Here is a 16,298-nt window from a genome sequence, read left to right as displayed (position 1 = left end):
TTGTTTTGATGCTTCTGCCCACATAATGCTCCTCCATACTATGTATTTTATTTTTTAGCAGCTGTCCCTCACCCTGGTGAAAATTAAAATAATTTTAAAAAATTAAAATAAAATAAGCTCATTGTCACGGCTTTCCAGCAGTTCCTGTTTCCACCACCCCCTGTTCAGTGCCCACTGACACCCAGTGAGGAGCTGCAGCTGCCTTTTGCCAGGCTCATTTATTATTTGGGAACTCCCTGCCTGTAAGCTGCAGCTTGACAGATTCTGGAGGGGTGGCATAACGCACTGCTTGCCTTTGGCCACGAGGCTGGGGAGTTTCTCCACTCTGTCTTCAGCCTCTGCCAGCACCAAGCCAAGCACAATTTCTAAAAGGAGTTATTGCCTCAGTCCAAGGGCTCAGCACTTCCCTGAAGCATTCCAGCTATTTCTTTATGTGGCTGCTCTTTCAAACAGCACCCATCCAAGGACAAACATCATAAATCCCCCTTTGAAAAGAAAAGAACTTGACTATTTGATTCCAGGGACGCCATCTCCACTCCAGCCTTATATGGAACCAAGCAAGAGCAAGAGATAAGGGTTAAAGTTTCCATACCAGTGCTTATTGCAAAACACAATCCAGTCCAGCCTGAAATGTTTAACTTTTAGCCAGTGGTCCTGCTGGAATACAGGAATAGAAAACAGGATTAAATTAGCCCCAAATTTATTAGGCTCTGATTAATGAAAGGTTAAAATATTCTTTCACTTCACATTATGTTTAAAAAAATTGAAAAACTGCCAGTCAGGAACTTGCAGACTGGATTTGCTGCCTTTTAAACTTTTCCTTTTAAAGCTATATATATTTTAAAGTACATGTCCTTATGCTAAGGTGTTATAAGTTACGTATAACACAAATCCCCCACTTCTGCCTCCACATCTGGGGAGGTATAAAAACCTGCTGTCACATTTCGATGGGAAGGTGCACAGAGAAGAGACTCTCTCCCCTCGTGCTGGTGTTGTAACCACTCAGGCAGAGAGGCTGTGCTTTACCCAGCCTCGAGCATCTCCGAGCGGCGCTGCTCCTTTGGTACGGTCCCTGGCACATCCCCACTCCTGCAAACATCCAGGACCAAAAGACATGGTTCAATCTGCTTCCTCCAATCCCACAGGGCTTTTTTTAAAAATCTTTCCTCTTTTTTTCCCTGTTGTTTGTTTTTTTAAAATTTTAGTATCTATTTCTCACCAACAAGGGAGCAGCGCTTTGGACGCGGCAGGCCCAGCACTGAGAGGGGGGAAGCCACAGAGCGCGGAGGCGTCCCCCGAAGAAGGGGGGGGGGGGATGACTTTATGTGTGTGATGAGCAGCTCTGACCTCAGCCCCGGGAACGCCAGCACCAACCATCTGGATCCCATTTGCGACGCCGGCTCGCCCGGCCCCCCGGCATTCCCGAGCCAGCCGCCTCCTCCGGCCGCGCTCAGACCCACGGCAGCCGCCGCGCAGGGACCAGCGTCCCTCCGGTGCCCTCGTCCCGCCGCTGTTCCCTCATCCCAGCAGTGCCTGCACCCCACCCAGCACAGGGGACCGGGAAGGCTGAGCAGCACCGCACGCCATGAAGCAAGGGTGAGAGGTGCTCCGGAGAGGAAAATCCTGGAGTAAGGAACTCTTCTGGAGGTTCACTCAGGGGTAAGTTCTGCTTACCCCTCAGCCGAAGCTCGGCAGCTGCTAAGGCATGGTTCTTCTCCTTGGTGGGGTGGTTAGTATTTGGGGTTTTTTCAACCATCCCCAGGTTTGCATCACTCTTAGAAAAGCTGCCGGCTTGCTCAGCCCGTGAGCTCCTCCCGGAGCTGATGCACCACAGGTGTGTGGGAGCACTCCTGTCCCCACCACTGCAGGCGAACTAAACCCATTCAAAAGCACAGACCAGTGTATTTCCACTGCTGCCTCAGCGTGGTTTTTGGATTTGATGCCTCGGAATTGGTGCAGCAGCAGTGTGATGGGATGGGAGCAGGATGACACGGGAAGCAGTGCCCCAAGGAGGGCATGTGGTGGTTTTTGGGAAGATATATCAGCTCAGGGAGGTGGGGGCATCAATGGGACCATGCAAGGAACGTGCTGAGGGGGTATCTCAGTGGCCCTTTCCTGCTCCCAGGGCTGGGGGGTGTTGGATAGCTGCCCTCACCTCTCCTGCCCCAAGGTGAGGTAGGTTGAGCCCAGCAGAGGTGCTCAGCTGTGCCAGCTCAGGTCCTGCTGCCAGACGTGTCCCCACTGCTCTGGGGTGGGCCGGCATGTGGCTCCAAGGATAATCCTCATCCTCTTGTGGTCATCCACAGAGAGGGAAATTAGCCAAACAGCAGCTTTTCCCCTAAGGGAAAGGGCTCTCCAGCCATGCATGGAGCCACTGTCCCCCTCCACAGCTCCCTCTGCTCTCCCTCCTGCCTTCCCCAGCCCTTTCCCCCCACAGCCCCAGTTGCCCTGAGCCTCCTGGGACTTGCTGAGGGGGCGGCTATGACTAATCTGGAGACACCCTGCCACCATCCCGCTGGGCTCAGCAGAGCCCTCCCTTCCCAAGCAGAGCTGGGGCAAGAAATGCTTGTGGCCAAACTGGTTTCCTGACCAAGCAAAAGGGCCAAAACTGGCTGGAATGGGGGTAGCCAAAGCCCCTCTGGTTCCAGTGAGTGCAATGGGAAACTCTCAGCTCGTTTCTGGTTGCTGTGATGATTCATGAGCGTTCTTGGGGGAGAAATCTTTCCTGTGTTTTTCAAAATTCTGGCTTTGCCCCATTTCTTGCTGGTTTAGGGAAAAAAGAATCGGTATTTGTGGTTGGGTAATTATGGTGTTTATGTAGTGATATATATTATATTTGTTCTGGGGCACAAATACCCAGTTTAGGACGTTTGTAGAGAGATGCCTCCAGACTAAGGCTGTTGCAGGGTGCTGGAGAATTCCTCCAAGGTCATGTAAGAATGCAGTGGTGGCAAAGGAGAGACTCAACTCCACTTCTCCCTGGCACCATCCCTTCAGTCAGAGCTCAGGCAAACAGGCTTTTCATCCCCAAAATTTCTCTGTCTTTGCAGTGAGGCTGACCATGACCAGGGCTGTGACAGTGTTTCAGACAGGAGTGCAGGGCTGCGTGCTTGCTGCCACCACACTATGGTTCATTCATTCCCTCTCCAGTTTCCAGCACCCTCCCCAGTTCCCTTTCTGGTTTTTCAAACATCTCTGCGACTTTCCATTCAAACTCAGTAACTTTCCCTGATTTCAGGGTGAGCTAAACCAGCCTCTGCTTTATTCCCACATGTCAAGGAAGGGGGGAAAAAAATTTTTAAAAAATAACGTTCCTCCTCTACTTTTGCTACGTGCCTGTCCAGGAACAGGAGGGAACATCTTATTCCTTCCACCAGTACAAGCTGTGGTGAGTGCACAGCCTTGCCAGCCTTGGATTGTGTTCCCCACTGGATTTCCAGCAGAGGGGTGAGCCTGCCCTGTGCTGGGCGTGCACAGCGCCGGGTGGCACCGCGTGCCTGCTCCCCGCTGCCGTGAATCACAGCCAGCCTTACCCCTCCACATGCCCATCACTTTTTCCACCTTTTTAAGTGATCTGTGTTCCACATTAAGGAGCTGATTTGTTTGGGTGGAGAGGCTCCGGGAGGTTCTGGTTACTATACATAAAGAGTCATTGATCTTCGAGGGAGTTTCCTCTTTTTTTTTTTAGCAAATACTCCCTTTCCTCTTATTAACAACTCTATTTTGGTCTCAGTCTTTGGATGGAGAAAACAACTAGATTTTAAGCCAACAGCATGCTTAGAAGGACAGCAATGAATATGTGATTCATATTAAATTCTAGCACCCAGGGAACTTGCCTGGGTAGGATATGGAAGCACCATAATTCTATTGCTTTGCTGAACACTGGTTTTCAAAAATCAGAGCTCCAGTGGCTTGCAAAAGCAGGGAGATTTTTTCCCACCCTTTCTGTCTTCTTTTTTTTTTTTTTAAATATTCAGGTGGGCCTTTGTAGGAATAAATTTTTTCAGGGGCAGCCCTCAACCCCACAAGCCTCACCTTCCCAGTAGCACTTGGCAGCAACGTTTACACTTCAAAAGAGCTGAGACAAATCTTAATGTCTCCACCTGGAGCCATGAATTAATCCAGGATCTGTCCTGTTCACCTCATCCCAAGTCCCTAGAACCAGCTTGGCTTCTCCCAAGGGCTGTGGAACCAGACAAAATAGTGTTCTGTGATGAAGAGGTGGCCAGGGACACTTCTATCCCTTGAAAAGGTGACCAAGCTTTTTTTTTTTTTTTGGCATGGAAAAAATCATGGCATTCAGCCTCAGAATCTGGGAGTGGCTTTTGGCTAACGTTTTCCCCAGCTCAGGGATATTTGAGGGGGAATTCATCCAGGCGAGAGAGGAGCATGCCTTGCCTCCAGAGGGCAATCTGCAGCTCCCTGGCTCCACATCAGGATTTTGGGAGCTGCTTCTCCCAGCTGCTCACTCCACAGCCATGACTGCAATCTTATCCCACTGCTGGGGATGCAAAAAAAATTTAGTTGTTCTGGGTGCCCGGTGTCCACTTCCAAGCCACTGGCAGGGCTTACAACTGCTGTGGATGCAGCAGAGAACAGCCAAGCCAAGGGAATTTGAGGCAGAGCAGTTTGGTTGGGAAAATCCCCACAAAGCAAATGCAGGTGAAGCCTCTTTGTTTTGGCTCTGACATCCCCATGAGAGACTTCTGGAGGCGTCTAGAGGATGCTCAGAGCATCCTGCACCAGCTGTGGGATGATGCTTTGCTCTCCCTGTCCCCCTTTCAGAAAAGCTGTTGGGACCCAGCTGCAAATGCATCTCTTTTTCTCATGAAAAAAGCATGATCCATCCCACATGCACAGGGTTGCAATTACTCCTCAGGTTTTTAGTCAATATATTTTTCATGGATGCTGCATGGCTGGGCAGGAAAACAGGACCAGATATTCTGTGATTTGGGGTAGTAAGGCATCCCAAAGGTCCCTGGGTGTGCCAGCTGGGAAAGCTGCACAAGGCCAAGCCCAAATCCAGGCCATTTGTCCCCAGAAAATGTGCCAGTGGTGGCTCTGCCTACCATGCTTGCCATGCTCTGCTCCTTCCCAGAGACTGCTCAGCTTTCCAGCAGGAATGTGTCACAGGAACAGGGAGATTATGGGAACAAATGTCATAAATGCAATCACAAAATGGTTTGGGTTGGAAGGGACATCAAAAACCATTTTGTTCCAGTCCCTTTCAACACTTGCAGGGATGGGGCAGCCACAGCTTCTCTGGGCACTCTGTGCCAGGGCCTCACCACCCTCGCAGGGAAGAATTTCTTCCCATTATCCCATTTATTCTATTTTAACTACACACTAATGAAAAAAACCATCCCAACACACACAAGCAAACAAGAGCTTAGAAAGTGAATTTAAAACATCCACTCAAAGGAAAAAAAATATGTAAAATGTCAGATTTTATGCACAGAGAAGTATGCAATATATGCAAAAAATAGCTGCTGGGGAAAATATTTAAGGAAATCACTTCATTGTGTCAGGGGTAGAAATGATTGCTTTTTGAGAGCAGTATTAGGAACAGATGTATTGCTTCTGATGAAATACTGTAATATTAAGAGGTCAGCACAGACTATATAAACTCTAGACAGACATAAAACTTTCAGATTATTGAAGGCTACAGGAGTTAATCTCTTAGCACATGAATCATGAAGAAATTGGCTCCCCAGGCTTTGGTGCTAACTTAATTCAGGAAAACTCCTTCCTTTCCTAAAGGAAAGGAGTCAGGTTTTTCAGCATGTTTTTCCAGCTTGAAATGGATATAGCAAAAGCTTCACCAGAGCTTTCACCCCACGGGCCTGCAAGGAACTTTTCATTTAAAAAATGAAATAAATCCACAATTAAATTGCCTTGTTGAAAATACATTATTCAAAACCCAACAATGCCAGAGAATAAAGTTGCAAACCAAACACTTACCTTAACCAAGTATTAAAATGATTTCACATCTCTGGTTTTATCATCCATCCCCTGCAAGCTGGTGCCACCTCCAGCTTCTGTGACTGGTGGTAATTTGGGACACAAAGCAAGAACACATTGAGCAACGGAAATTACTTCTTGTGCCTCACTGAGGCAAGCCAAGCAATAAAAATCACATTATTCATTGTTTTAAGCCCACTTTTCTCGCTGAGCCAGAGATTTTTTTTCCGTCAAAACAGAGCTGAGTGGAGTTTTGGGAGAACTCCCCCATCCAAGGAAACAAATTACCCCCACCCACCCAACCCCCACTACATTACCTTTACAAAAAAAAGTTGCTGTCCTTGCTGCATCTTCTTCTTCTTCTACAGGAAAATCATCTCCTTGCCCACCCCTTTCTGCAAGCACTGGACTCTTCCTCATTAGCTAATGAGTGCCATGGAGAGGGGGCTATAAGAGAAAACCCTGCTCAGGAGCAACTCGTCTTAAAAGCTCCTCTTTTCCTTAAGTTGTCAATCTCTAAGAGACATCCATCACCTCTTCCTAAAGACTTTGCTGCCTTTTTCCTTCTGATGACTAATCCTGGCTCCTATGACTTTGGGATGGTTTTGTGTGATGCTAAAACTCATCTGTTGTTGATGAACAAGTCCCCCTGCTTGCACAGAACTATAAATACCATGGAGGTCACAGAGAAAGCTGGAGATAGATTTGGAGGCCTCCTAAAAGATAAAATGGGGAATGAGGTGAAATGGGCTGCCCAGGGAGTGGTGGAGCCTCCACCCCTGGAGGTGTCCAAGGAGCACCTGGATGTGGCACTCAGTGCTCTGGGCTGGGTGACAAGGTGGGAATTGGTCCCCAGCTTGGACTCGGTCTTGGAGGTCTTTTCCAGCCTAAGAAATTCTGTGGAAAATCTCAGCTTCCCAGTGCTATGGGAGTTCATGGGTGATCCTGTGGGCAGGGGGGATTCCACAGCCTCAGGGAGTTTCACTTTTCCCTTTGCTGCATCTCGTGGCTGTAAACAGGCTCCAAGCAGCTGCTCGACATTAAAACCAAAAAAGCCCCCAAATGTTTGCTTCAGTCCTGTCACTTTTTAGCCAACAAGACATCAATTTTCACTGGTTTATCTTGGTGCTCTGCTCATCCCCAGCTGTTGTGTCTGAAGAGGGATTGGCTGCCAGCAGCTAATAAACAGGATGATAACATAACTTCCTGCATTTTGGGAAAGAAATATGAGCAGCTTTACAGCACACATTACTTTAGTGGGCTGTTTTCCTTAGCATGCATTTTATTTCATGTTTTTCATTCAGTGCTAGCAGCCTTTTCACTCTGTGGCATCCCACCCTTAAGGGGAGGGGGGACTCCCAAGGTTTGTGGAGGCTCCAGGTTGAAAGAAAAGACAGAAGTGAGAGGGCCTGCAAAAGCTTACAAAGTTTTATTAACAGATTACACGCTTGGCATGGAATTTGGTGTGTTAATCACTGATCTCCCTGACCTCTGTATAAGCACGTGGCAGTGGCTTTTGGATAAGGGACAGAGTGAAAGGGAAGAGAGGGAGGGTGATGGATTAAAGAGGGAGAGACAGAAAGGGAGGCAGAAAGAGAGATCACCATTCCTGACTCCAGCATTGATCCAGTTGATGGGGTATCCAGGGGCACAGATGCACCTGGGCTTTATGGCTTTATCTTTTATAGCTACCTTTTCCCCTCCCTGGAGAAAAAATTCTCACTTTCTATGCAAATTGGCTAACAAGTTTTTCCTAGACCTTTCTTGAAATGGGTCAAGGGGCTCTGGAGGTCTTCCTGCTTCTCAACACCATCCCTGTGCTGTGCTTATCTTCCCTAGCCAGAATGAGGAAGTTTGTCCCATAAAATGCTGCCCTACCTCCATGTGGCCTCTTATCCAGCCACATCCTGTTCTTTCCCAGGGTGGGTTACTGCCAGCAATCCTTGGTTGTTATCACCAGCAATCCTTGGTTGGCTCCACAGCTATGAGGATTTGAGACGTGCACATCTTGAATCAGAGAACCATGGAATATCCTGAGCTCGAAGGAAGCCACAAGGATCATCAAAATCCAACCCCTGGCCCTGCACAGGGCACCTCAACAGCCCCACCCTATGCCTGAGAGCACTGTCCAGCACTTTGGACTCTTCTAGGCTTCTATACAATCCCAAAGGATGCTGCAAGTGAATCCCACTCAAAAACTTGCAGCTCTTCCATAAATAACTTCCCAGAGGGAAGACTCTCCCATGGGGTTGGGTGGGTGGTTATCATGAGCTTGGTGCTTTTTGCAGAAAGAAAGGTCTAGGACCTACAGACCCTTCTGTATTTGTGTGCTCAGGGTACAAACCCTCTCCATGGGTCCTTTGGGTGAAGCTATTTTTTCTGGGAGCAAGATGCCCACCAGGGACACAGTCCATCTGAGCAGATTTGCTCCTGCTGGAGGCACTGGGAGGTCTGGCTTGCACTGGAATAGCCAGGTGGCTGGATGGCTGCCAGCTCACAAAGGTGATGGTTTAATTTCTTTAGGAATGATAATGATACCTCTGGGCTGCTGCAGCTGTCTCTATAAATTGAGGGCTTGCCAATAATAGGGAAGACTTTGTCATGTCTTGATTAACATTGTGTGCTGGCTCTGGGGGCTTGTTCAATGTCTCTCCAATTATTATTATTATTATTATTATTATTATTATTATTATTATTCTTCTTTGGGGAAAAGGCAGAGGAGAGCTTTTCCCAGACTCATGCTATAGGACATTCATAAATTCCACCTGGAGCACAGGAAAGACCAAATGCTGCAAATCTCTTCTTCCAAGAAAGGCCAGACCCCAGCTCAGCTTTGACACACAGGGAGCCAGAGGAAGTGTCAGGATCACATTGGATTTCAGGAAACCAGGTGGAAGTTGCCCCCTCCTTTCCATAGAACTGCCCTCTGATATCCCTGAGGAGTGTCTCTACAGCAGAAGTGGGATTAGCTCCTTATGTCCAGATTTTCCCATATTCCCAACTCTTGGTTCTGTTCCCAGCCATGCCAGCAATAACCATCAATGTAATTACCACAGTTTTCCTCAAAAATAAGAGTTACTCTTCCCCTTAGCCCTCTTAGGCTCTTGTTTTGGTTGTAACTGTCTGGATTGATGGAATTGGCAAGGATGCTAAGAAGAAAATTGAATCACTTTTTTTTTTTTTCTTTTATGATGACCTGGTTAGCAGTTTGATGTATTGGAGTCACTTTTGGCTGATTTGAGTAATTGATCCCCTTTAGGGAATGAAAGGTATTAAATCACTGTGTTCCCTTTTGGGAGGATATTTTCCCAGTTAAGCAAGCCTTGCTGGTTTCTGCTCTGTAGGCTTGGAAATGAAGATTAAATAATAAATTGGTCATCTCTATGACAACAGAAACACAGCCTTCATGGTGGAGTCGTTGTTTCAGAAGGCTTGCCAGGTGGATCACAGATAAGAAACTTGCTTAATTTATATATTTTTGGCTCCAGCAGATAAAATATTATTCTTGGTGACTTTCCAAAATATGATCAGCCCAGTGCAGGCTATTCCACAACCAGGGCTCTGAGCCTGGGGGAGTCCAAGGGCTTTTTGCTGTGCAGCCAGATCATGTGGCTCACTTGGGTCTAGAGTGCTTAAATTTCCATTTGTATATTTGGGACAGCTGAAAAGGTGAGCTGAGGCAAGGGGGGATTAGTGTGGTGTTTGGAAGAAATGAAGTGAGAAAAGGCAACAGCAAGAGGAAATATGTTGGCAAAGATGTATCAGCTGGCCATCCATGGTTAGGGAGGGCAGGTGGGAGGGGACTGTGTATTTTGGTAGAGAAACCTAAGCATTTTCCTAGATATTACATATTGTCCAGGACAGCACAGGTAAAAAAAATAATCTAATTCCACAGAGGTCAGTTTTGTGAATTGTCACTCTGTCCAGCAGCAAAGCAATTTTTTTCCTGCCAAAGTGCCACAAAAGCCTTGTAAACCCACATGGTTTGGCTTTTCTACCTTGTACCTCATCTGTGCCTGGCAAGCACTGCTGCCATTTCTCATTTGTCCTTTTTTCCTCCCCTTAGGTCTCACGTCAGGTGCTTTGAAAGAAAAGAGAATAAAAGGAAAACTCATAAAAGAGCAAAATGAGGAAACATCGACATTTGCCCCTCGTGGCAATGTTCTGCCTCCTGCTCTCAGGCTTTGGCTTGGTTGGTGCTCAGCAGCAAGCAGGTAAGAGCCCGGGCTGCTTCACCTGACTTTGGCCCTGTACAAGCACTCCTTGGCACTGTTTGGTGTTTGACATGCATGTCCATGGGATGTTGTGGATGGATGTGTTCTGCTCCTCAGCTCCCACCTTGCTGAGGCTCCTTGGGACACGGGCCTTGGCCAACACTCATGGTGCCTCCCCAAGCATGACCACTGGCTGGTGCCATGGAGGATGTTCTGCAGGGCACCAGGGTGTGGGACCTGCACTCAGGGTGGTCCTGAGAGGGTCTTCTCCTGGGCAGAGCTGTTCTGCCCTCCCTGCATGTGTAGGAGGAGCTTATAGCAGTGAGAAGAGCACTGCCACTGACCTGCAGAAAGGCTGTTTAAAGGGGTGGTCCTGGCGCCTTCGGGACCGGACCTGCTGTCACCAAGTGTGACAGCAGGGAAAATGCAGAAAACTCATGCCAGCACCCAGGCTGCTTAAACTAAGCTGTCCTTCCTTCCTTGAGCACTACCATGGAGCCAGCAAAAACCATGCAAGAGACATGGGCAGCTAGAAGCTGAATGAGCCTGAACTAACAAGGTGAAGCTGCCAGTGTCTCTGTCTGGCTCAGGGCTGGTGTCCAAACTCATGGGTGAGAGTGTAGGAGGGCAGGAGCACCTTGGCTCCCGCTCTCTGGGCAGGGCAGGGCAGGTGGCATGCTGTCCCCCAGCACCTGTGGGGCTCTGGTGGCTGTGTGGTTGTTCTCCAGCGCTTCTCATTTTGCTGTGGGCGATAAGGGGAAGCTGAGCTTCACTTTCACCATGCCAAGGAGGCTGTTGGTTGTTTTGGGTGAGGAGTAGGAGGAGGCATGCTTGTGCTGACCGATAGAAAATCCTAAATCCCCATCTGTTTTTTTAAAGCTGTCAAAACCATTGCCGTGGCTGATATAATATTTCTAGTGGATTCCTCCTGGAGCGTTGGGAAGGAACACTTCCAACTCGTTCGAGAGTTTCTGTATGATGTTGTAAAGGCTTTAGATGTGGGAGGAAATGATTTTCGCTTTGCCCTGGTCCAGTTCAGCGGAAACCCCCACACAGAGTTCCAGTTAAATACCTTCCCCTCCACCCAGGACGTCCTGTCCCATATTGCCAACATGACTTACGTGGGGGGAGGCGCCGAGCCTGGAAAAGGATTAGAGTACCTAATCGAGAAGCACCTCACTAAAGCTGCGGGAAGCAGAGCCAGTGAAGGCGTGCCCCAGGTTATTGTAGTGCTGACAGACGGACAGCCCCGGGATGATGTGGCTCTGCCCTCATCTCTCCTTAACTCGGCCCGTGTAAACCTGTTTGCGGTCGGCGTTCAGGAGCCGGTGGAAGGGGAGTTGCGGGAAGTAGCGAGCGGACCCCTCGATACGCACCGCTTCAACCTGGAGAATTTTACCGCTCTCCACAGCATAGTTGGGGACTTAGTGGCGAGTGTCCGCTCCTCCATGACTCCAGAAAAGGCTGGAGCCAAAGGACTGGTTAAAGACATCACAGGTAATGGCTGACTGGTGGTATCTGCTGGCGCTGCGCTGTTTGGCATTGCCACTCTGGAGGGGCAAGACTGAGATGGACGTTCAGAGGTTTAAAAATAAAGGTTTGAAGTGTGTGGCCCCGTGTTTGCAGCTGCTGAGGTGCTGTTTGCAGACTGAGCCAGGGGTGCCAGCAGTCAGGGCAGGAATCCTTGAATGGGCAGTGGCACTTTGTGGCCATCCTTTGGCACATATGGCATGGAAATTCAAGCGTAGGGAGCTCTGCAGAGTTAGCAAATTGCCCTGTCCTGTTCACTCACAAGGTGGGGAAATGGGGGGTGAACACACCAGACATGGTGGTGACCCCGACTACAGAAAATCTTCTGGAGACTGAGAAGGTCACTGCTGGTTGTGGGGACAGCATGATGGATGTTCCTTTAGAACCAGGTGGGGGGGACAGGGAGATGTGCAGTGTGCCATTCCAGAAAGTCACATTCTTGGGCAGTGTGCCATTCCAGAAAGTCACATTATTGGGCAGTGTGCCATTCTAGAAAGTCACATTCTTGGTGAAGACAGCAAAAGAAGCTAGGTGGGGAATTTCTCTGCTGAAAGCCCACCCCTGAGCTGTCCCTTAACCTCTCTCCTCATGCACCTGGAGAAGGTGTGTGATTGAAAAGTCTTCTCTACAAGCCCATGGCTTCCACCTGCTGGAGCACTGGACACTTCCCATAACTGAAACCTCCCTGCAAACCATGTTGGCTTCAACAGACCTGCACTGACAGCAACACAGGGCCCAATTTCCCTGGAAAAAAACCCCAAACCAGTCTTCCTCTGTCCCTTCTCTGTTTATGAAATTCCAGCATGGCAAGAGCCTTCTGAGCAGCTTTGTTGTTTTTCAAAACAGAAGTCCTGGGGATCAAACCTTTCTTTTTATTCCTGAGACTCCATCTGAAGGTCAAGAGCTTGTGGGGCGACGTAAGGCCACAGCAGTGTGATGAGGCAGTGTGACATTAATCCCCCTGTGTTGTCTTGCCTGATTAACCCTCACGCCAGTCCCACTGGGTGCTCTCCATCACTGCATGGCACCGAGCAACACCAAGAGGCCGTGCTCATGTGTGTTTTTTGTTGTGCAAAGTGCTTGACAGGGCAAATGTCCAGGTCACAGGAAAGCCACAGGGGAGTAGCTGCCCCACAAACACAACAAAAGGCTCTCCAGTGCTAAGGAAATGACACCAATATTGGTGGAAAATGAATGTTACACCCAACCTGCTGGCAGCACTTCGGTGGCTGTTGGGTATCTTAGCTGTGAAGGACCCCGGTGAAATTCCCTGTTGAAATCAATTGGGAAATTGGTCTCTGGAAGCTGGCTGTCCTCCTCTGGGCCATGCCAGCAGGTAACGCCATTGAATGGAAACATCTGGAATCACAGACATTACCTTAAAAGCTTTAAAGCCAAATTCCTACTTTGTGTATATCATGCAATTACAAGTTTGTTTCTGCTTAAAGGTATTTTTTGCAAGTATTTCCTTCCCATCCTATAACACAAATTTAAGTTAATCCTACTGTTGTAGTGTTGTCCCTGTGACTTGCATGGGTGATATACAGAGTATTGTTAAACATGGGAAAAGATGTTACAGGTCCGAAACCTTGGACGAAAACAGTGTGCAAAACATGGTACAAACATCTGCATAAGAGTTTAAGAAGTGATTTATTCAGCTGATTACTACATGTGGCATTAAAATGTCTAAAATTGCCATTGATGCTATGTTAAAAATGAACCCTAATGATGAATGAAAGTGTAAAAAAGCCCCAGTCCTGTAGTGGTTCTAGTAAAGAGAACAAAAACTGTTGGTCTGTGGCAGTCCCTGGAGCTGACTCACGTAAGTACAACAGTCAGCCCCGAGTTTGCCCTGAAGTATTTGTTAAATCTGACCTGTCTGTCTCATCTGACCCTCCTTGCTTAGTTGTGTAACCAGCATGCTTTTTATTTGTTCTCCACACCAGCTTGTTCCATAAATGTGCACCGAAGTACAAGGTTTTTTTTGCAGTGATGACAAATTATCCAACGCATCTGTTTCATATCTATTTTCTCTTCCGTGGGAGCAACCCATTAGTGCCTGGAATCTCGTTCCTCCAAAAAAGATATCCAGGATTATCTAAAGCATCCCTGGGTAAAACCACTGTGAGGTTTCCCTTTCATTTTTACGATGAAGTGGAACATGTACATCCCAACTGAAAATGGCTCAGTAAAACCAAGCCTAAGCACCCCTAAATTCTGCCTCCATGGAAAAATAAATCCTGTAGCTCCTTGAAATTCTGAACCCTGGTGATTTCCTCTGGCCATTGAGTTAGTCCAGGGGAGTGATGGTGACTTGGAGACCTTCTCCTTTGTCACTGGAATTGCAGCATTATCTGAATCTCTACATGGTTTATGAAAACATGTACTAGAAAAACAACTAAATTGGCAATAAATAAATAATTTACTGGCAGTGCTGGTTAATAGCAAAGATCTCGGGTTTATTCCTGGCCTTGCTAAACCACACGCCACCTTTGCTGCTGATTTCACCTTTGGCTTTCCAAAGTTGAGAGCTGACAGAGAGATTTCCAAATGTTGCTTGTCAGCCATTTGTAAATAGTCTGAAATTTGAGTTCTTAATGTGAGTGGAGAGTAACAGCATGGAAACATCCAAGCATGCTTTGGGGTTTTTCCCCTCCTCTTTTTTGCATGCATACAGCTCTTGGTGATGTCAATGGTAAAATTAGTCAAAAGGAGTAAGAGCAGAGACCTTTTTGGGTCTGCTTTGGTAAGTCTCAAAAATACTGCCCCTCAACACCAGGTTCATGCCACGTGCAAGCTTTGTTTGGTGTGTGTATATTGTCAGCAAATGCTTGTGATCATCTGGGTATGGTCACAACAACTAGAGTTGGATAATTGTGTCATGACTGATTTCATCACCCTTTTTAACCTGATTCTGCATTCCTTGATTGAATACCCAGAATCCATATGAATAATACAAACCAGAACACTCTGGCAATAATCAACCCATTTTTGTGCAAAATGCTTAAAGTGACACAATTTTTGCGTGGCCTGGATTAAGAACTGTGTGGGTCAGCCTGCTAGAGACATAACTTCAGGTGGATGTTGGCAACTGGTGAAAGAGTTACAGTCAAGAAAAAGTAATGAAAACCATTTCAATTGTTTCTAACAAGTGTGTTTTAAATAATATTTATTCATGGTGGGAGAAGCCCATAGATTCAGCTTCTGTGTTTAACCAGCAAAAGAGCAGAATCATGACAGAGAAGCTGAAGCTTTCCCTGCATCCAGTAAATGTTGGCTTTTTTCCTCCCAAAAAATAGAAGGCAGAAATTATGCAAACCTCCTCACCCTCTAACTTCACCATGAATTGCCACCAAAGTCCACCTTTTTCTTTTGGCTCTGTCTAAACATTTGGACAGTACAGGCCACTGACGGAACGTACCTAGATTTCCAAAAACTGTATCTTGCCAAGGTTCTCCTTGTATGCCAGTAATGCTGACCCCATGTTACTTCAGGCACTGGCTCATGTTGTGTCCACTCAAGCCCTCCCTTGATGGGCTGTGGATGCTGCTGGGAAGGGCCTGAGAGCTCATATTCAATCAGAATGCAGAACTAAGAGGCAAAAGTCACCTCCTCAGTGATCACGTTGTTTTGTTTTCTCATTTTCGTGTTTCTCACTGGTTTTCCAAGAAACATGTCAGAACACTGTTACAACTGCATGTAATCACCCATTTTAATGCTTTCACCTTTTGCATTTCTTTTTTTTAAAGCTCAAGAGTCCGCTGACCTAATTTTCCTTATTGACGGATCAAACAACATCGGAGGTGTCAATTTTCCAGCCATACGCGATTTCCTTGTAAATTTGATTGAAACCCTCAGAGTTGGAGCTCAGCAGATACACATTGGGGTGGTGCAGTATAGTGATCAACCCAGAACCGAGTTCTCTTTGAACAGCTACTCCACAAAAGCGGAGGTCCTGGATGCCGTGAAGGCACTCGGATTCCGCGGGGGCGAGGAGGCGAACACCGGTGCGGCACTGGAGTTCGTGGTGGAGAACCTCTTCACCCAGGCGGGAGGCAGCAGGATAGAGGAAGCGGTGCCTCAGATTTTAGTGCTGATAAGTGGTGGAGAGTCTAGTGATGATATCCGAGAGGGCTTGTTAGCGGTGAAGCAAGCTGGTATATTTTCGTTTAGCATTGGGGTCCTGAATGCTGACAGTGCAGAGCTGCAGCAGATTGCTACTGATGGAAGCTTCGCCTATACTGCCCTGGATATCCGTAACCTTGATGCTCTTCAAGAATTATTACTGCCCAACATTGTTGGAGTGGCCCAAAGACTCATTTTGTTAGCGGCCCCAACCATTGTGACTGAAGGTATGTATGCCTTTCTGGACCCTTGCATTTCGGTGAATCGATGAATGATTGAGCTTTTGCACGCTTTACGAGCATATTTAAAGCTTTAAATATTCTTAATTTTTTTTTCCAATTAATTTCTCTGGTCTGGTTATGGAGAAGCAGTGCTTCTATGGAGAAACTCATTGGCCCAGTGAGTTATCTCTCAAAAACCATGAGGTCTTGTTGCAATAACTGGCATGACATGTGGGGTGTTTTAAAA

General features: G+C 47.3%; 1 protein-coding gene across 1 annotated transcript in view; it reads left to right on the top strand.

Annotated features, from left to right (window-relative positions):
* Positions 1-1,248: 1,248 nt before the first annotated feature.
* COL6A3 (collagen type VI alpha 3 chain) overlaps positions 1,249-16,298 on the top strand; it is a 57,941-nt gene continuing 42,891 nt past the window's right edge. The window contains exons 1-4 of the mRNA XM_071434274.1: positions 1,249-1,659; positions 10,028-10,175; positions 11,055-11,672; positions 15,455-16,057. Coding sequence (XP_071290375.1) covers positions 10,088-10,175; positions 11,055-11,672; positions 15,455-16,057 — 1,309 coding nt within the window. The 5' untranslated portion in view covers positions 1,249-1,659; positions 10,028-10,087. The remainder of the gene's footprint in view (positions 1,660-10,027; positions 10,176-11,054; positions 11,673-15,454; positions 16,058-16,298) is intronic.

Source organism: Agelaius tricolor, unplaced genomic scaffold, assembly GCF_023055355.1.
Source record: "Agelaius tricolor isolate 1412-34295 unplaced genomic scaffold, bAgeTri1.0.p SCAF_10, whole genome shotgun sequence".
NCBI classification, from domain to species: Eukaryota; Metazoa; Chordata; class Aves; order Passeriformes; family Icteridae; genus Agelaius; species Agelaius tricolor.
The sequence above is the reverse complement of the archived record's forward strand: the minus strand, read 5'-3'. Positions and strand labels throughout refer to the sequence as shown.